We start from the raw sequence: 17,220 nt of genomic DNA, 5'->3' as shown, positions 1-17,220 counted from the left end.
TGCTCGGACACACTAAGTAACGTTGATATGTGCAGCCTTTACCTAAAATCTAAAATTGATTTACCAAAGGGGGTTGGCAAGTAGTATAGAAAATCATCACAGCTATACCTATAGCTTATCCTTAGCCATCAATCGCTCTCTTTCTCTATCTCTCTCTCTCTGTCATAATTCTGTCACATCAAAGTATGCTGTTAAATATGGCATGTAAAAGTATATATAAATGATATCAATGGAAACAACGTCAGATAACATATCAAGTATTCATATTATACAGCAATGCATTTTCAAAATGATAGGATTTAGACGACCTAAAAAGGAATGTAATCCCCAACACGAACCACTAGAGGTCAGAAAACATCCATGCTGTGATGTTCAGTCCCACACTTGAAATATTTTAAAAGCAGTTTTCTGAATTGTAAATCTGTTATTTTTTCACCTTTGTTCAACCTACCGTCCATCGACAACTTTGTTATCATATAAAAGAAAAACACTGATATTCTATGATGAAAATTCCACCTTTTCCCTTCTCTTTCATCGTTCAAGTTAATTTCATTTTTCCCTCGACTATGATATCATATAGCAGCACTATTGGCAAACTTCACCGTTTCCCAAAATCAGAAAAATTAAGAGTTAGTTACATTCTTGATATCCTTTTTCTGAACTCCACAGTATAAATGACACGTTTCTTTTTTTTTAATCTAAACAGTTGAATGTGCACAGTGATCCCCAACACTTCACTGAATAACCGTTGCAATCTCGACACCATTGTTGTTTCAGGAAAAAAGGAAATAAATCAATGATTCCCCATTTAGCGTAGGAAAACTGATTATTCATGCAGTCGGTCGAGACTTCTGAATCCCAGCGGGTTGGAGCTGGAGTTTTATCTCTTTTTTCTTTAAGGTGTCCAAAGTTTTCGCACTTGAATGAGTGTGTTTTGTTTTTGAGTCGTACTTCATCTCCCTTTTATCCACTCTCAAGTCAGTTCTGTTTGTAGTTACCGTCACTGCTCAATAAAAAAAAACAAGAAAAACGTTTTCTTTCCTCTGACAAACTCATCGGGGTTTTGGCGAATCTATCCCGACACCTCGGCAACGGTTTATCATTGTTTCGGACACTCACGTCACTCCGATGTCTCAGGAAACCTCATCTTCTGGTTGCCGAGCGACCCTTCCCTCCCCATCTTTGGCCCCGTCTCCATTCATTGTCTCGCTCTGTCTTTCCCCTCACACCTCCCCTTCCCGCTCTCCCATTGGCTCAGGCGATAGTCCCCGCCCCCTCAGTCTTTGGGTAGACACTCCTCCTCGGTGATGCCTTGGGCCTTGAGCTCCTCCAGGACGTTGTCAAGGTGACCGGGGTCCGGGTAGCCGTGGCCCGTCAGGTTGGAGCCGAACTCTGTCTTGTGGTGGACCTCGTTCCAGATGACCGTGTCCGACTCGCCCGTAGTGCTGGACGTCCCCACGGAGAAGATCAGCCGGCGATCCCAGGCGACCAGCAGCAGCCTCAGGACCTGGGGAGGGAGGGAGGGAGGGAGGGAGAGGGAGAGGGAGAGGGAGAGGGAGAGAGAGAGAGAGAGAGAGAGAGAGAGAGAGAGAGAGAGAGAGAGAGAGAGAGAGAGAGTATTAGATTGGCATCATACATTTTTATACATTCTTGAATATTTTCACATTTGATATTTACTTTGGCTTGGCATACATTAAAACCATATTTAAATCACTTGAATAATATGTGTATGTAGGACCCTTTAACACATACAGATATTACTACGTACGTACAAATATGATAGCAGTTCTAAACAAAAATCTATATGAATATTTTCCCCTTGGTTAATTGTCATCTGCTTCTGCACCTTATGCCGATAAAGTTATTTCTAATTGAAACAGAAAAAGCAGGAGAGCGAGAGCAGGGAGGTCTGCCCGCGCCCCAGACGGCAGAGCGCCTTGCGTCGTCCTTCACCTTGCGCCCCTTCTCGCTGTCCGGCAGGTAGCAGTGGCGGGGGAAGCCGCGCGCCGTGAAGGGCTTGCCCGGGTTGGGGTGCTCCGGGCCCTGCCGCGCAACAACAACAAACAGGGGTGAGCCATCACGCACCTCCAGCACCAGGAGCACACTCCTCCGCTCAGTCAACAACAAACAGGGTTGACCCATCACGCACCTCAAGCACCAGGAGCACACTCCTCCACTCAGTCACCACAACACAACACGGAACGTCTAGGGGGGCGCGTCTAGGGGGGCGCGTCTAGGGGTGTGTCTAGGGGGGCGTGTCTAGGGGTGTGTCTGTCTAGGGGGGGCGCGTCTAGGGGGGCGCGTCTAGGGGTGTGTCTAGGGGGGCGTGTCTAGGGGTGTGTCTGTCTAGGGGGGGGCGCGTCTAGGGGGGCGCGTCTAGCGGGGGTGTATCTAGGGGCGTATGTCTAGGGCGGGCGTATCTAGGGGTATGTGTCTAGCGGGGGGGGGGGGGGGGGGTCTAGGGGGGCGTGCCTAGGGGTGTGTCTGTCTAGGGCGGGCGTATCTAGGGGTGTGTCTGTCTAGGGGGGGGCGTGTCTAGGGCGGGCGTATCTAGGGGCATGTGTGTCTAGGGGGGGGGGGGGGGGTGTATAGGGGTATGTGTGTCTAGGGGGGGCGTATCTAGGGTGTGTGTGTGTGTCTAGGGGGGGGGGGCATATCTAGGGTATGTGTGTCTAGGTTGTGTGTGTGTCTAGGGGGGCATGTCTAGGGGTGTGTCTGTCTAGGGGGGGGCGTGTCTAGGGGTGTGTCTGTCTAGGGGGGGGCGTGTCTAGGGGGGGCGTGTCTAGGGTGTGTGTGTGTCTAGGGGGGGCGTGTCTAGGGGGGCGTATCTAGGGTGTGTGTGTCCAGGTTGTGTGTGTGTCTAGGGGTGTGTCTGTCCAGGGGGGGGCGTGTCTAGGGGGTGTGTCTGTCCAGGGGGGGCGTGTCTAGGGGTGTGTCTGTCCAGGGGGGGGCGTGTCTAGGGGTGTGTCTGTCTAGGGGGGGGCGTGTCTAGGGGGGGCCGCATCCAGCAGTGTGCGCCTCGCCCACCTGGATGCCAGGGGGGATGTTGTATATGATGCGGACGGTCTTGCAGTCGGGGTGGCCGGGCAGCGAGTGGGGGATGACGTGGTACTCCATCTTGCCGGGCGGCTGGTTCCCGGTCTTCACGCCGTAGATGGTCTTGCAGGTGGGGCACTGCAGGCTGCCGTCCTTGTTGCCGTTGTTGTACATGGCCACCAGGCACTGCAGGTGGTACTGGTGGCCGCACTGAGCCAGCCGGCCCACCGACTCGGCCCGCGAGATGCCCCCCACGCCGGGGCCCTTGTAGCCCGAGGGCCCGGCGAGGGCCTCCATACAGATGGTGCAGTCCTGAGAGGGAGAGGGGGGGGGGAGAGAGAGAGAGGGAGAGGGAGAGGGAGAAAGAGAGAGAGAACGACAGACAGAGAGAAGAAGTGTGAGAGACAGAGATAGATAAACAGAAACAGATAGACAGAGAGACACACACACACACACAGACAAACAAGATGGAGAGAGAGAGAGAGAGAGAGAGAGAGAGAGATAGGGAGAGGGAGAGGGAGAGGGAGAGAGACAGAGACAGAGAGAGAGAAAGAAGAACAGAGAAAAAGAGAGAGAGAACGAGAGAAACATTCAAGATGAATCAATTCCCCAAATACCAGTAGCAGGTGTTGTTCCATTGACAGCAGTGGTAGTAGTATGGCAAGGTTAGCAATATCCATGGCACTAATCAAAATGATCACAAAGACATCTGAAAAGGACGTCATCGGCGGCTCGGGTCCTTACCTCCTCAGGGGGGTTGCGGACCTTCTGCAGGTACCTCTTCACCACCTCCTCGGGGGTCTTGCCTAGAAGACAAAACAGACGGGGGTCGGAAAGTGTCTAAGGCTGACCATGACTAGGTCTGGTGCTGTGAAAACTGGACCGTACCATTCAAAAGGGGGGGTGGAGGGGGTTTCTACCTACCTTTGCGGGCCTGTTTCTTGGTGGTCTTGCGGCAGCAGTGGCCAAGCCCCGGCACGGGTTTGATGTCACTCTTGCTGACCGGAGGAGGGTGGAGCACCAGCTTAGGGGGGCGGGTCAAGCAGACAGGAAGTCCTGCCGCACTCATCAGGATACCTGTAATACCTAGGCGCAGCCAGCAGGGGGAGAGGGGCGAGTGTTGGAATGCAGCTCTCAAAACTCCACATCCTGGAAATAATTTGTCGACCATATTTGGTAAGATCCGGGGACGCGCTAGACCTTAGCACTCGACCTAACCTCACTGATACTAATCGCTCAGACAAAGGAGAGCGGTGTCGGATGTGAGGACGGCCCGCCAGCCAGGTTATCTTCTTCAAGAAGAAAAGAAAAAATGAAACTCTATGCATACAAGTTAATATTCACGGTTGTGTTAGCTTAAAGTTAAACTTTTAAAGGAAAATAGTGCATTGTCAAGAGGTCAGTGCCATTCTGGTTTAATTTTTTTGCAAGACTTTCCCGACTCTAGTCACGTAAAGACAGGTTTGGTCGAATTCTTCTCACCTGCCAGTGCTGGATGAACAGGGCTGGACCCGTTCAGGTTCTTCACCGGTACCGTCGGAACCCTGGCGGGAGAAATAAACAAATACAAACATTCAGAAAAAAATCAAAACGTTTTTTAAAGCTGCAGTACATGTCAGAACAGAAGACCCCCATGCAGACGTCAACAACAACAACAACAACAACAACAACAACGACGACAGGTCGATGACCCGCCTCGTCAACAGACGGCTGCGGGCTAGCGCGTGGCCCTCACGGTGTTAGCAGGTTAAGGAGCTTTTCGCTGAGTCATGCGGCGCTAACACATCCACGAGTCGCGCGGCTACGTTGCCAAGTAAGGCTACAGTCTGTGAGGCACCGGACCCTAAGGAACGCTGTGGTCGGGGTGTTAAACACAGGCGCGTGTGTGGCATGTTTCTCGCAGTTGTGCGTTTTATCTTTGTTAGCATATTTGAGTGGTACACTTTTATTTATTATTTTAACTGTATTGTGAACTGCTTTTTGAGTGGGATTTCCCCACAGAGGTGAAGACCGGCTTTATCGGCTGACGAGACTATAAACGTGGATTTCCATGCCTTTGTGTCTTTAAGTGAGTAACTACTAATAAAAAATCGGTCATACAGCCAAAAGCCAGTGTCAATATACGTGTGATGTTTAAATGAAAGAAAACACACACGCCAGCTTAATAACAGCTTGGTTGCAGCTTGCTGTGTACTCAGTCACGTACACACATACACACACAAACAAGTCTAAATAACACATTAGAAAATGTAATTCTGAAACCTTTTTGTGCCATTTATTTTCCATGTTTGTCACCATAATATTGACATCACATTATCTCCCCATCACTCAATTAAATACAATGCGGCCCAAATGTGAAACCACAAATCTAGAACAACACAATTACATTACAAATACTCACGCTCTGCCTGTTTGAATAATAGTCATCTTTCTCCAACGCAAAATCAGGATCCTACTCCAGAGCCAATTTGGACGGGCTCCTGTGTTGATATCCGTACTCCCACTTGTTCTCCCGCTTAGTTTACCTCTGAGATGGGTGAGTAATACTGTCTCTACGTCTCTCTCTCCCTCTCTCTCCCCCGTCTGTCTCTCTCACTCTCTCTTTCCTGCTCTCCCTTTCGTTGTGACTCTCTTTGTTCCTCTCTCTGTCTCCCTCTCTCTCTGTCGCTTTCTCCCACTCTCTCTCGTTCTCTCTCTGTCTCTCGCTCTCTTTGTCTCTCCCTCCCTCTCTGTCTCTCCCTCTGTCTCTCTCCCTATCTCATGTGGGAGCGTCTGAGCCTAGCCTCCACCTCTTATAGGGCTTATCCACCTGTCTCCATCTGTTGGAAGACTCCTGCCCCGGAAGTCTCCCCCCTTCATACGTCACTGAGGAGGGGGGAGATTACCCCGTCACTCACTGCGTCACCACGACGACACGCTACCATACGCAGAATTAAGCGCATCCGGCATCACAGGAGTGTGATATACATAATGTTAGCGTTGGGCGTCGAAACGTCTACAAGAGGTCTTTATCACAGAGGTGCAACAGTAGGGGCGAACACAGGTGCATTTCAGGACGTTATGATGGGCACGTTACCTAGGGTTAGGGTTAGAAAGCCACACCTGTGTTACCCTCTCTGATAAAGGTCTATTACGACCTGTGATGCCTACAGTATTCATGACAGTGTTGGTCAGTGCTGTCTAACTCATGCACAAACGCAGACACATGGATAGAACATAGATTATCTCAAATTAGATTATTTTTATTATATTTACTGTACAGAATACCTCTATTTATTGTTTTTGCAAAATTTTAAATGTTCAAATGCTACAGATTTTTTATTCTATATAGGGCTAATTGTTTTAATTGTTATTTAATTTCTTATTTTTATTCTATTTGTCACCACATTTTAATATTTAATATTTGAACGTTACACAATCTTTAATAGCACTGCCACTTTTCATTTCACTGCATTTCCAACATGCATACATGTACGTGACCAATACAACTCTTGAGTCACTACCGTCACGCAAAATGTATCAGTTTAAACCAACCGCAAGCGGCCGGCATCCACCTCCAACACGCAGAGGACGACGGCCCAGTGGTGGTCGGAGGTCGGAGGTGACACTCTTTAATCAAGGGGAACATTTAAAGGGCCAGCGCGGGTGTGGGAGGAGTCTGTAGTGAGTCACGCCACGGATTTCACCTCCGAGAGGATTGCCAACGCGGATGACGTCAGGCCAGAGAGAGAGAGAGAGAGGGAGAGAGGGAGAGAGAGGGGGGAGAGAGAGAGAGGGAGGGGTTTCCTCTGTGTGATTAGGGAGGAGACGGAAGCGCTGAAGTCAGCGAACGGCGCCACAATATAGAGCGGCTATATTTAGGACGCTCACCTGACCCAGTGTCGACGACATGCTCGTTAATGACACCTTGGTGCTTAGTGACGCAAACAGTGTTTCATTCACCTGGCGGATACCACCTCAGGGCTCTCACGACTTCACGCCTCCGGGGGCGTGAGGTTGAGAGAACAACAGCTTAAGGTCGCCCGTGTGTTGAGCTATGTGTTGATTAATTGCGCGGTGCCTCAAGTGCGACAACACCTTTTGAGTTTTTTTCCATTCAGTGTTTTGTGTCCTTGTGTCTGAATGGATGGTGAATAATTATGGCGAGTTCTGCCCAGGTTCTCTCTCCCACTCTGAGACACAAGACTCACAGATGCGGATAACAACCAATATTAGAAAGAATACAATCAATATTGGAGCAACTGCAAAAGTATATTTATAATATAATAGAAATATATAATTGCATCATATATAAAAAGCGCTGCGCGAACAAGTTTCTACAACACAACAAGGACACAGAGTGAAGAGTTCAGCGACTTAATTGGATGGCGATGATGAAGACTGTCGATGATGATGTTGATGACGACGATAATGATGATGAGGGCTAGTTCACACTCTGATTAGCAGAAGACCCCTCTGCTAATCTTCCCACTAATCTGATGTGTGTGATCCACAGCACACACGCAGGCTGAATCATGGAGGATTACGTACAGGGAGTGACCATTTGTGTTGACACGCTTCTCCACAACTTAATGACCCACGCGGACACTGTCAACAATGGTTCAGTAGTGTTCCAGCAGTCATGGTCTGAGTTGTATTGTATATCGTCTTTGAATGGTACTGTATAGTTATGATAGAAGTCCACTTATCAGGATCAGTTTGATAGTCAATTATGATGGAAGATATGCCCTTAAAGTAACAAAACAAAAAAAGTGTGATAAAAATATAATGCAGCTAGAATGTCCACAATAAGATTAAATTCATAAGCATATCCTGATCCTTTATTAGCCTTTGGCCGCCAGTCGAATTGCAAACTGTGATTAGTGGGGAACCTCACCGTTCATTTTTTATTTCCAAGGGGCGTCACCAACGGGCGCTGAACAAAATGACTCTGGACGCAATCGGATAACCAACCAACCAATAGCGACGAAACGGATGACGCAGCGCCGATCGATGAAAAAAGTCTTTCGACATCAGCGGCAGCCATGTTGTTGTTGTAAACACCTCCACGGCGCTCCTCTACACCGTCATCATGTTTATCACGCCTCATGTTAGATCAACGGCTGTGATTGGTCGGTCGGTCCATCTAATAGTACCCGGGCATGAATCTTTTCCTTCGCATTTTTATGCTTTATTAAAGAGTGAGATAGAGGGGAGGACATGCAGCAAATGACCAGGGACCAGATTGGAACCCGGGTCGCTGTGTTCAGGACCGAGCCTATATGTTACGGGCTCTGCCCGGTGAGCCACCGGGGAACCCCCCCCCCCCCCCCCCCAAGGGAATCCTTCTCTATGTGAGGGGAGCCAGACCTTATCTAAACCAAATGAAACATGACCTCGTGAGATTCTTCTGGTTCCCAGGCTCGCTCTTAACATAATGGAGTAGAATCCTCCATGATTATTGTGACAAACGTTTTTTTCCATATCGCCGTACCCAGTCAACGTGGGTATAAAAAAAATTAAATGTGATATTTTGAGGAGCTCAAAATAGGGCGTAGGAGGGTGAAGACAGGGAAGGTGTTCGGAGAAAAGGTGGCAGAAACAACACAAGAGTTTTCCGGGCTAATCAAGCAGCATTACAGTCCATCTGGATCATTGGAGGATGGGTCCAAACAAGCCTGAAGCATATGCTGCTCATTTAAACACGTGTAAGTACGCGCACAATCTCACACACACACACACACAAATAAACATCTATGTAATTACATGCACACATGGAAACAGAGAAACTGCACACAGAGATGAAAGCGCAACACAATCCTGAGCCTAACACATTATCTGATGTTGAAGAAGCACTCAAAGGCCTGACTTGTTCTTGTTCCGCTGACACAATACATCTGAGTGGGCGTGGAAACGGGAGCCACAGCAGGTGGGCTCAGCAAAGGCCACTCTCGCCGCCGGAGTTAATCTCAGGAGGTTACAGTCACTTGGAAATGGCTTGGTGGACCATCTGCTCAGTTTCACTAGGATGCTAGCAACTAAGTCAAACTGTTGAAACCCCCCAAAAAAAACGAATGAAGATTTACATTTACATTTACATTGCGGGCATTTAGCAGATGCTTTTATCCAAAGCGACTTAAAGTACATTTCTACACGAAGGAGAAACATTATATCTCTGTCGGTACAGTAAGGATGTTCATAGAACCAAGTGCCAAGCACCAATGATTGCTAGGTTAACGATGTTAGAAACCGTGTTGAAGTCTGAACATGTGTAATCGTTGAGTAAGAGATACAGCTGTTGATTTCTGCAGGCACCCGCACAATGACGACACAATGTTTAGTTAGTCGACTCTGGGATTCATTTGCTTTGGAAACGCTGGTGACCTTCAGATGAGAAGGAAAATAACATCTGCCTGCCAGTCAGGATGTCTTTAAAAGGTCAAAAAGAAAGAAGTTTAAAATGGCAAAAATAAAGAAATGTCGCTCTGAAGCCAAATGAGAACGTGCATTGTCACTCTTCATTTATCCAACTATACAACTGTGTTCAGAAAGTTGAGCATTTTATGTCCATTTTTAATGCTTATCCAATTAAAAAGAGTTTCAAATCTTTGGTTCAGAATTTATTTATGCATTGGGTTCTGATTATGTTTAAAATATGGATTCAATTCGTACATAAAGTTTGTGTGAGCAAGTAAATAAATATGGGGACTTTTGCCGCTCCCTGTGATATACATTATTAATATCTATGGCAAGTATAGTCAGAGAAAACCATCCATAATCAAAACATGGCACCATCATATCAATAACATTTCAAGCCTGAAATACTAATTGCCATCTGGCATGCATTTTTAATTGTTGAAATTTGTTGCCGTGCCGACTAGGAGTTTCTCTGCTGCTACGTGCCACAAACGTTCCAGACTGGGATAGTTCATGGTGGTTTGAATACCCTGCACTACTTGTTACACCCAAAACCCGATATCCAGACTTCTGGAACAAAAATGGACCAAAGGAAAGAGTTAACCCCCCATAAGACGCACCCAGAGAAACGCTGTGGTCACTCCTGGGTGAATACTAAAACCCGCGGTGGCAACCAGAATCAATCCTTCTCCTAACTCACTCCTGAATGACTTATTTCCGGCTCCATTTTGGCGGCTGTAATTTAATCTCAGTGTTAAATAGCGGTAAAGTGGACTGAAACTGAGTGCGTGTGCGTGTGCATGTGCGTGTTTTGAGCGGCACGGCTTTAGCACAGGGCAGCACAACACTAGCATACGGTCGCTCACCCTCTGGTCTGCTGAAACACACTCGTGCTAATGACCCTGGGAAGCGTCGTTAGGAAGGAGCTGAATGGAGCCGTTTCGGGGTCGTACTGCTTCGCGTTTCCGTATGTAGATAATACACTATGATTCACGGCGGGAGGTGGAGACGCGTCTTGTTACAGAGGTGTTTTTGTTTGTATTTATAGAAGGTGTTGTTTTTGGGGAGAACGCGGCGCGGGACTAGAAGTAGCTTCTATTCAGAGGAAATCAGGTAAGGTGAATAGGCTACAGTGAATGAGAAAACGGGTCGTATACCTCTTCTGAAATAAAGTCACCGGTCCTTTAGAGAAGAGTCACACTGCAATTTCTGTGGCCCATCTCAAAGTATTCGTGCCTATAAAATATAAATAATATAACGACTATATCTATATCTATAGATATAGATATAGATATATATCTTTATATATCTATATCTATAGATATAGATATAGGGCCTATATAACTATTTGTACGTGAAAACGACTTTGTGCCTTTGAAGAACAGCTCTCCTTGACGACCACCACTGTGCTCGGGCGAGTTGGTTCCAGACCGAAGAAGGATGACAGACTATAGAAGTCACTGTGTGAATGCCTTCTGATGAAAAAAAATGTGGATGTTGACGACTGTTGCATGGTTTCAGACAGCGTCAGAAGCAACAGCAACCCCACATTTATACAACTAATGGAGTAGAAGAAAAGCAGTCCATGTATCAATCATCCTATTTCATCCCCCAACGAAATGGTCCTCTCTTAAGAGGACAACACCGGTCCGGGTTATCAAACCATGGTTACCGTCTCTATGGGCTTCACCTAAACCAGCGGTACAAAGACATGTTTGACAAATCCCTTTGGTATTTGTTTTTCTGAAAAAAAAAAAAAAATTCCACAATTTGGTTTGATCAACCGGACTGGTATCGTCTTTTTAGACTGTGGAATATAAAAAAAAGAAATTGTGTCTAGACGACCACAGGAACTAACATGATTCGAGGCTAGGAGCTAGGCTAGGGTAACTAACGAGCCAACTAACGCGCTCGCTCACTAGCTCTACCCTTCCACGAGCCGTGGCTGATGCGACCTTCTGTTAATCTCGTTCTCATCCCCTTGCTAAAACAACAATATGTCTGCCCATGTTGTTGTTCGACGCTACGTGGTAGCGTGAAGACGTTTGTCTTTATGCTCTACTTCACAAATGACCTTCCGTCGTTTAAACAAGGCATTCAGAGCCATGTGAATGAGGCTCCTGGCCCGAGTGGCTGCGTGGAAAGTGGATGTGCGCGCACAAACACACGCACAAAAACACCTTTCTGAATCGCAATAACCCAAACTTACACGGTAGCACACACACACATGTCCCCTCAAGACACTAACACACAAAACACACACACACACAGCTAAACTCTCCGTTCCTGTCTCCAAATGTTTCCACAAAGGAGAAGCAGGATTCTGGGTTCATAATGGTTGCCACAGTTACCAACACACACACAGTTCCCAGGCTTTTCTCACTTCTGTCATCCTTGATTTGTTTTTGGGGTGTGTGTGTGTGTGTGTGTGTGTGTGTGTGTGTGTGTGTGTGTGTGTGTGTGTGTGTGTGTGTGAGACTGTGTGTGTGTGTGTGTGTGTGTGTGTGTGTGGTTTAGGAGTGGGGGGGGCAGACTTAGGACAGGGTTAGGAGAACAAGCAGAAAAAGCAATGTGCAGTGCTCAGTTCCACCTGACACTCCACCCCCCCCCCCCCCCCACACACCACCACCACCTTCCGCTAAAACTAAGAAAACGTGTTGCTCGGTGTGTGAACGTTGCCTATTTAAGACCATAGCGCACACACATCGTATTATCCCACAGAGTCTATTACACTGAATGGACTCTGTCACATAGATTAAAGGCTTATGAATACTAATGAGTGTTGATGTCAGATTTCCTTCTATGATTATGTAGGGCACACAATCCCCTGCACACGCAAGAGGCTCACAACACAAAAGGTGGCAGACAGATGTCCTCACGTGCCCCCCGTCATTGCTTTACACGTTCGCATTGAGAGATTATGTTTACGGTCAAAATGTAATATGTGCTAATAGCAGCACCACAACATAAGGAAATGCTAAAGTCGAATAGTGTGTTTTAATGTGGTTTTGAGTGTGCACACGATGCGCACACTCGAACACAAAGCATCCTCTCTGCAGCTCTATAAAATTAAATTAAATAAAATACGTGAAATGACGAGTCGACATCAAGACAGACACAAATCCAGCTGATCCCAGTTTAAATATAACCTAAATACAGAGTACACTTTTTATTCACGAGTATGACAACACCAAAGAAACACTTCTTAGAGGCTCCTCGGTCGGGTATTCGTCTGGACCTCTAAGTGAAGTAGGACACGAGAGCATGTCTTCATGTTCAGTGGGTTACATAACGCGCTCACATTCCCTGGGTGAAGGCACAGAACTTTATGTACTTCAAAAAGCCTGGCATGAAAGAACATGAATAGATGGATGGATGGATGGATGGATGGATGGATGGATGGATGGATGGATGATGTTTAGCTGGATGTGGATGGATGGATGGATGGATGGATGGATGGATGGATGAATGGTTGATGGATGACAGAGGGGTGGATGAAGGCTCGACAGACGGACCGATGGATGGATGGATGATGACAGAGGGGTGGATGAAGTACGGAGAGACGGATGGATGGATGGAAAGATAACCCATAAACATGCGGAAACCTAACGATGACCACATCTGACTTCAACCGTTGCCATGTCAACGCAACATCCGGCTCGGACGTTCCAATAGGTCAGAGGAAACGACAACTTCAAGCGGCATCCCCCCCAAACTCAACCCCCCCCCCCCCCCCCCCCCCCTCCATACAACGCCGAAACCCAAACAACAACAACAACAACAACAACAACAGACAAGATGGCGACTCACCCGGAGGCGATGAGGGCCCGGGACTGGGCCATGGCGATGCGCTGCAGGGCGGGTCGGCTGAGCCCCGCCAGGCTGGCCCGGGGGGGCAGGGGGGCCGCGCAGGCCGCCGCCCCCCCCGCCGCGGACGACGCCACCGGGCCCAGGACGCGGGCGGAGGGGGAGGGCGCGCAGCTGGACGCCCCCGTGGAGATGAGGGGCAGCGTCTGCATGGACGCCGCCGTGGTCACGGCCGAGACGCCGGAGGCGTGCGGGGGGGCCAGGGAGGCCGAGAGGGAGATGGAGGGCGGGTGGGAGGGCGGCGGCGGCGGCGGCGGGGGCGGGGGCGGCGGGAGGGGCGGGGGCGGGGGCCGCGTGGAGGAGAGCGAGAGGGCGGCCGTGGCCGAGCCCAGGAAGGAGAGGGAGTGTCCGAAGGGGCCCCCGCCCCCCCCGCCGCCAGCGCCGCCGCCGCCGCCCCCCCCCATGGCCCCGATGATGGATGTCCTGTGCGGGGAGAGCGTGCGCGTCAGTGAGGGGGGCCGGGGCAGGGTCAGGGAGTACGAGCCCCCCTGGAACATGTACCCGCCCAGCTTGGGGCTGGGGGGCTTGCTGGGCAGCGGCCGGCGCCCCAGCGTGTGGACGGCCGACATGGCGCCCGCCTTGACGCTGAGGACCAGCATGCACTGCTGGCAGGCGCACGGCTGTCCCAGCGAGGTGATGGCCGAGGCCGGCAGCGCGCCGCTCGGGTAGGCGCTCCCGTTGCCGGTGCCCGGGCCCATCCCCCCCCCTCCTCCTCCTCCTCCTCCACCCATCCCCCCGCCCGCCCCGATCCCCATGAGTCCCGCCGAGCCCCCGCCGCCGCCGCCGCCGCCGCCGCCGCCCCAGGCGGGCTGGGACTTGGGCAGGGGCCCCGACACCAGCGGGTAGGCCAGGTCGGAGCGGCGCTGGATGCGGCGGCAGCGCTGCGTCTGCCCGTTGATCTGGGTCATGCTCTGGAAGTCAATGAGGTAGCAGAAGCCCAGCGGCGCCAGGTCCAGCCAGGGCTGCTGCCGGTCGCGGGCCGCCTGGATGGCGATGCCCACCTCCGTGTCGTAGGCAGTCCAGCTGCCCGCGTCGTTCTCCCACTCCCACTGCCAGCCCTGGCCCGGGGCCGAGGCCGGGTCGTAGAAGCTGCGGCGTACCGGTCGAAGGGTACCTGGGCCCAAAACACACCCACAAAGCAGTTTACCAACCACTGACCAGCGGCGCCAAGACCAGCGGCCATTTTACTACAATCCGGCCGGAAAACTAATTACTTTTGCGTGGTATTGAAATGTAAATAAGGCGTCTTTGTTGTCTGTTGCTGCGTAACTTCCAAGTGCGTTTTATTGCTTCTCGCTGCTCTGTGCTCAGTTTACCTTGTTTGTAGCTCGTTGTTTTAATCTGGTTTATCTTATTCGTACCGTGTACGTTATTGCATCCCTACAAAAGCCCTGCTAGGGACGGGAGATGCAAATAAAGCATTCGCTACAAAACACTATGATACTAGCACTGCATTCTCAGTTTCTCAAATAAGCCATCATTACAATAAACAAGTCTTCTACCCTTGGTTTGAAAACCCTTACAGAAAAACACACCCAAAACTAGCCGCAGCCCTGACGAGCGTGTTGTTGTAAACGAGTGTCCCCGGTTCGACAGATACGAGTGGACGCTGGAGGGGTGAATGGAGTCCTTGTTGCCGTTGTTACGGTGACGTCGGAGGCGAGAGGAGACGATTGGACACAGAGCTGTTTGCCGTGCACAAGCAGATTACAATTCCTCCCAAATTCAACATGTCTGTGTGTGTTCACTGAGAATTTGGGCAATCAGGTCGGCCCAAGTAACGGCTCACTGTGTGCTGGGTTCCCATTGGCTGGTCGGCCTTGATCCGACCTAAAGCCAATGTTTGTCTTCCCAGGGAGTCCAGAGGAACTTTGCGCATTCCCAATCCTCATACCACAAACATGCATGGTGTAAATATTGTTTCTAAACCTAATGGGACTCGAAAGCTTATTAAACTGGATGCTTACGCAACCCACGGCGACCACCACCACCGGAGTACCCCACCTTCCTTTGATTGACAACGTAATACAAATAAAGCCTTTCAGATTCCCCCTAGAAAGGGATTTCAGCAGACCTGCTGAAAAAGGCTTTTGTCAGGCATTGGCACAAACATCTGATCATCAGCACCATTTTGTTCACCACCCTAAACTTCTGAAATGAAATCCCCCCCCCCCCCCCTCCCAACCATTCCTCTCCTGCTCCACCTCAACCTCCAGCTCCTCCAGATTCCCTTTAGACTAGGGCAGGCCTCCCACCTGCCTCCCCCCTTTGCCTCTCACCCAAGGTTCGGGCTGGAAGTGGTAACTGGAGGCAGCAGAATGAACAAAACTCTTTTGTCAGCTCCAGGGCCGAGGTGGAGGGAGCCACAAGGCCCTCCGAGCCAAAGTTCCACCTCTCTCGATAATTCTCATCTGTTTTGGATTCTGTCTGCCCCCCCCCCCCCCCCCCCAACACACACACGTCGTCGCTATGCGTGTGTCGTATGGTGGCCTCCTTGCATCAGCGGACACATTGTTTTGATTTCGGTTTTTCCCCACTCATAACAACAATAAGCACCGTGTTGCCATGTCGATTCGTGTGTTGTGACGCCAGACACATGTTCACCTGCCTCGAGACCGCTTTTCCTTCTTTCGATTCAGCGTTCATTATGACTTCAAAGAAAAAAAAAAAACCGTGGAAACGGTTTAAACAGCCATCGCTTCTCTATGCCATGAGTTTCAGGGCGGACACGACGAAAATACGCGGGTGAAAAAAAGATCGACTTCCACAGAGCTTCAAACGCACAATGTGTGACACCTGTACACAATGCATCCATGCACGCTCGTCTTTTCGCGGACACAGCCGCTGTGCGTGCAATCGGAGGACGTTTCTAATAACATGCACGATCACGGTACACCCTTTTTTGACACGATACGTAGACAGAATCTGGCCTTTAAAGCAACAACACAAGCCTGTCATGGCTTGGGGGAGCTTCTATCTACGGGCGTGTATAGGGGCTCAATGAAGGCCTTGCAAAACATCTAGCTCATCGCCACATTTAGCAGCACCCCCATATTCCCACATCACTTCCGAACTGCACAGACGCACACAAATAAAAACCTTTCCGGCCAGGAGATGATATTATCCATTATTTTTGTTGTTACCTGTGTCTTGACGGAACTGGTGCATGGAATGCACGTCGATGATGTAGGGCGCTAAGCGCGGGTCCACCTGGCCCAAAACCACACTAGCGGTGCGCGGGTCGCAGCGGATGACCGCCTCGATGTGGTGAGAGACGGCCGGGCTGTAGGGCCGCCAGCGTCCGTGCTCGTTCAGCCATTCCCATACCACCACCGCGGAGGCTAGTAACATTCTACTCCGGCTGCAAGGGGGGGTGGTGATGGGGAGTGGGGGACACACACACACGGAACACAATGACAACACGCCATTTTTGTATCATCCATGTATAAAAACACCATAACGCACGCATCGCACCACCGGGACGCCATTTAAAGAAAGGATACCTTGTCATTTTTTTACGCGCGCCGCCTCTGCATCCATCTTAAGACAGTTTGCCAACCAGATGTGGCTCATATTTTTTTTTCTGTTGTTTTCCAACCTCCCCTACCCCCTCCATCACCCACCCCACCACCACCATCCACCCCCCTTAAGATACGAGCATCACATCGTCGCTTTGACAGTGGCGGTGGCAGTGGCATACAGATAAATAAATATACCTTCCATGTTGGTTTTGAGGTGTGCGCCATTTCCCGGAGAGCTTGGACAGTGGGGCATTATTTTCCACCACCAAACCTCGCAGGTTTATTGCATTTCATTCCCCTATGCAGATAGACGTGACGTCTACTGAAATAATCTCTATGGTACAGTCGAGTCAGGGTGAGGATGAAGAGACGATGCCCGTTTGAACGCTCGTAAGGTGGC

At 49.8% G+C, this 17,220-nt stretch overlaps 1 protein-coding gene across 1 annotated transcript; it reads right to left on the bottom strand.

The window, feature by feature from the left end:
- Positions 1–1,254: 1,254 nt before the first annotated feature.
- Positions 1,255–16,849, bottom strand: dtx4a (deltex 4, E3 ubiquitin ligase a). Its single transcript, XM_056575727.1, has 9 exons — positions 16,803–16,849; positions 16,443–16,660; positions 13,243–14,413; positions 4,519–4,580; positions 3,961–4,122; positions 3,781–3,842; positions 3,028–3,348; positions 1,954–2,043; positions 1,255–1,507 (listed from the first exon to the last, which is right to left on the bottom strand). Exons 1-9 carry the CDS (start codon positions 16,808–16,810, stop codon positions 1,277–1,279), a joined length of 2,325 nt encoding a protein of 774 aa, XP_056431702.1. The 5' UTR covers positions 16,811–16,849; the 3' UTR covers positions 1,255–1,276.
- Positions 16,850–17,220: the final 371 nt, after the last annotated feature.

This window comes from Gadus chalcogrammus, chromosome 17, assembly GCF_026213295.1.
Source record: "Gadus chalcogrammus isolate NIFS_2021 chromosome 17, NIFS_Gcha_1.0, whole genome shotgun sequence".
Classification (NCBI taxonomy): domain Eukaryota; kingdom Metazoa; phylum Chordata; class Actinopteri; order Gadiformes; family Gadidae; genus Gadus; species Gadus chalcogrammus.
The sequence above is the reverse complement of the archived record's forward strand: the minus strand, read 5'-3'. Positions and strand labels throughout refer to the sequence as shown.

Excerpts from the sequence above, each read along its gene's own strand:
- dtx4a (XM_056575727.1), bottom strand. Across the intron at positions 3,843-3,960 it reads CAAGAAACAGGCCCGCAAAG|GCAAGACCCCCGAGGAGGTG; the intron begins GTAGGTAGAAAC and ends TTTGTCTTCTAG. Across the intron at positions 1,508-1,953 it reads ACAGCGAGAAGGGGCGCAAG|GTCCTGAGGCTGCTGCTGGT; the intron begins GTGAAGGACGAC and ends CTCCCTCCCCAG.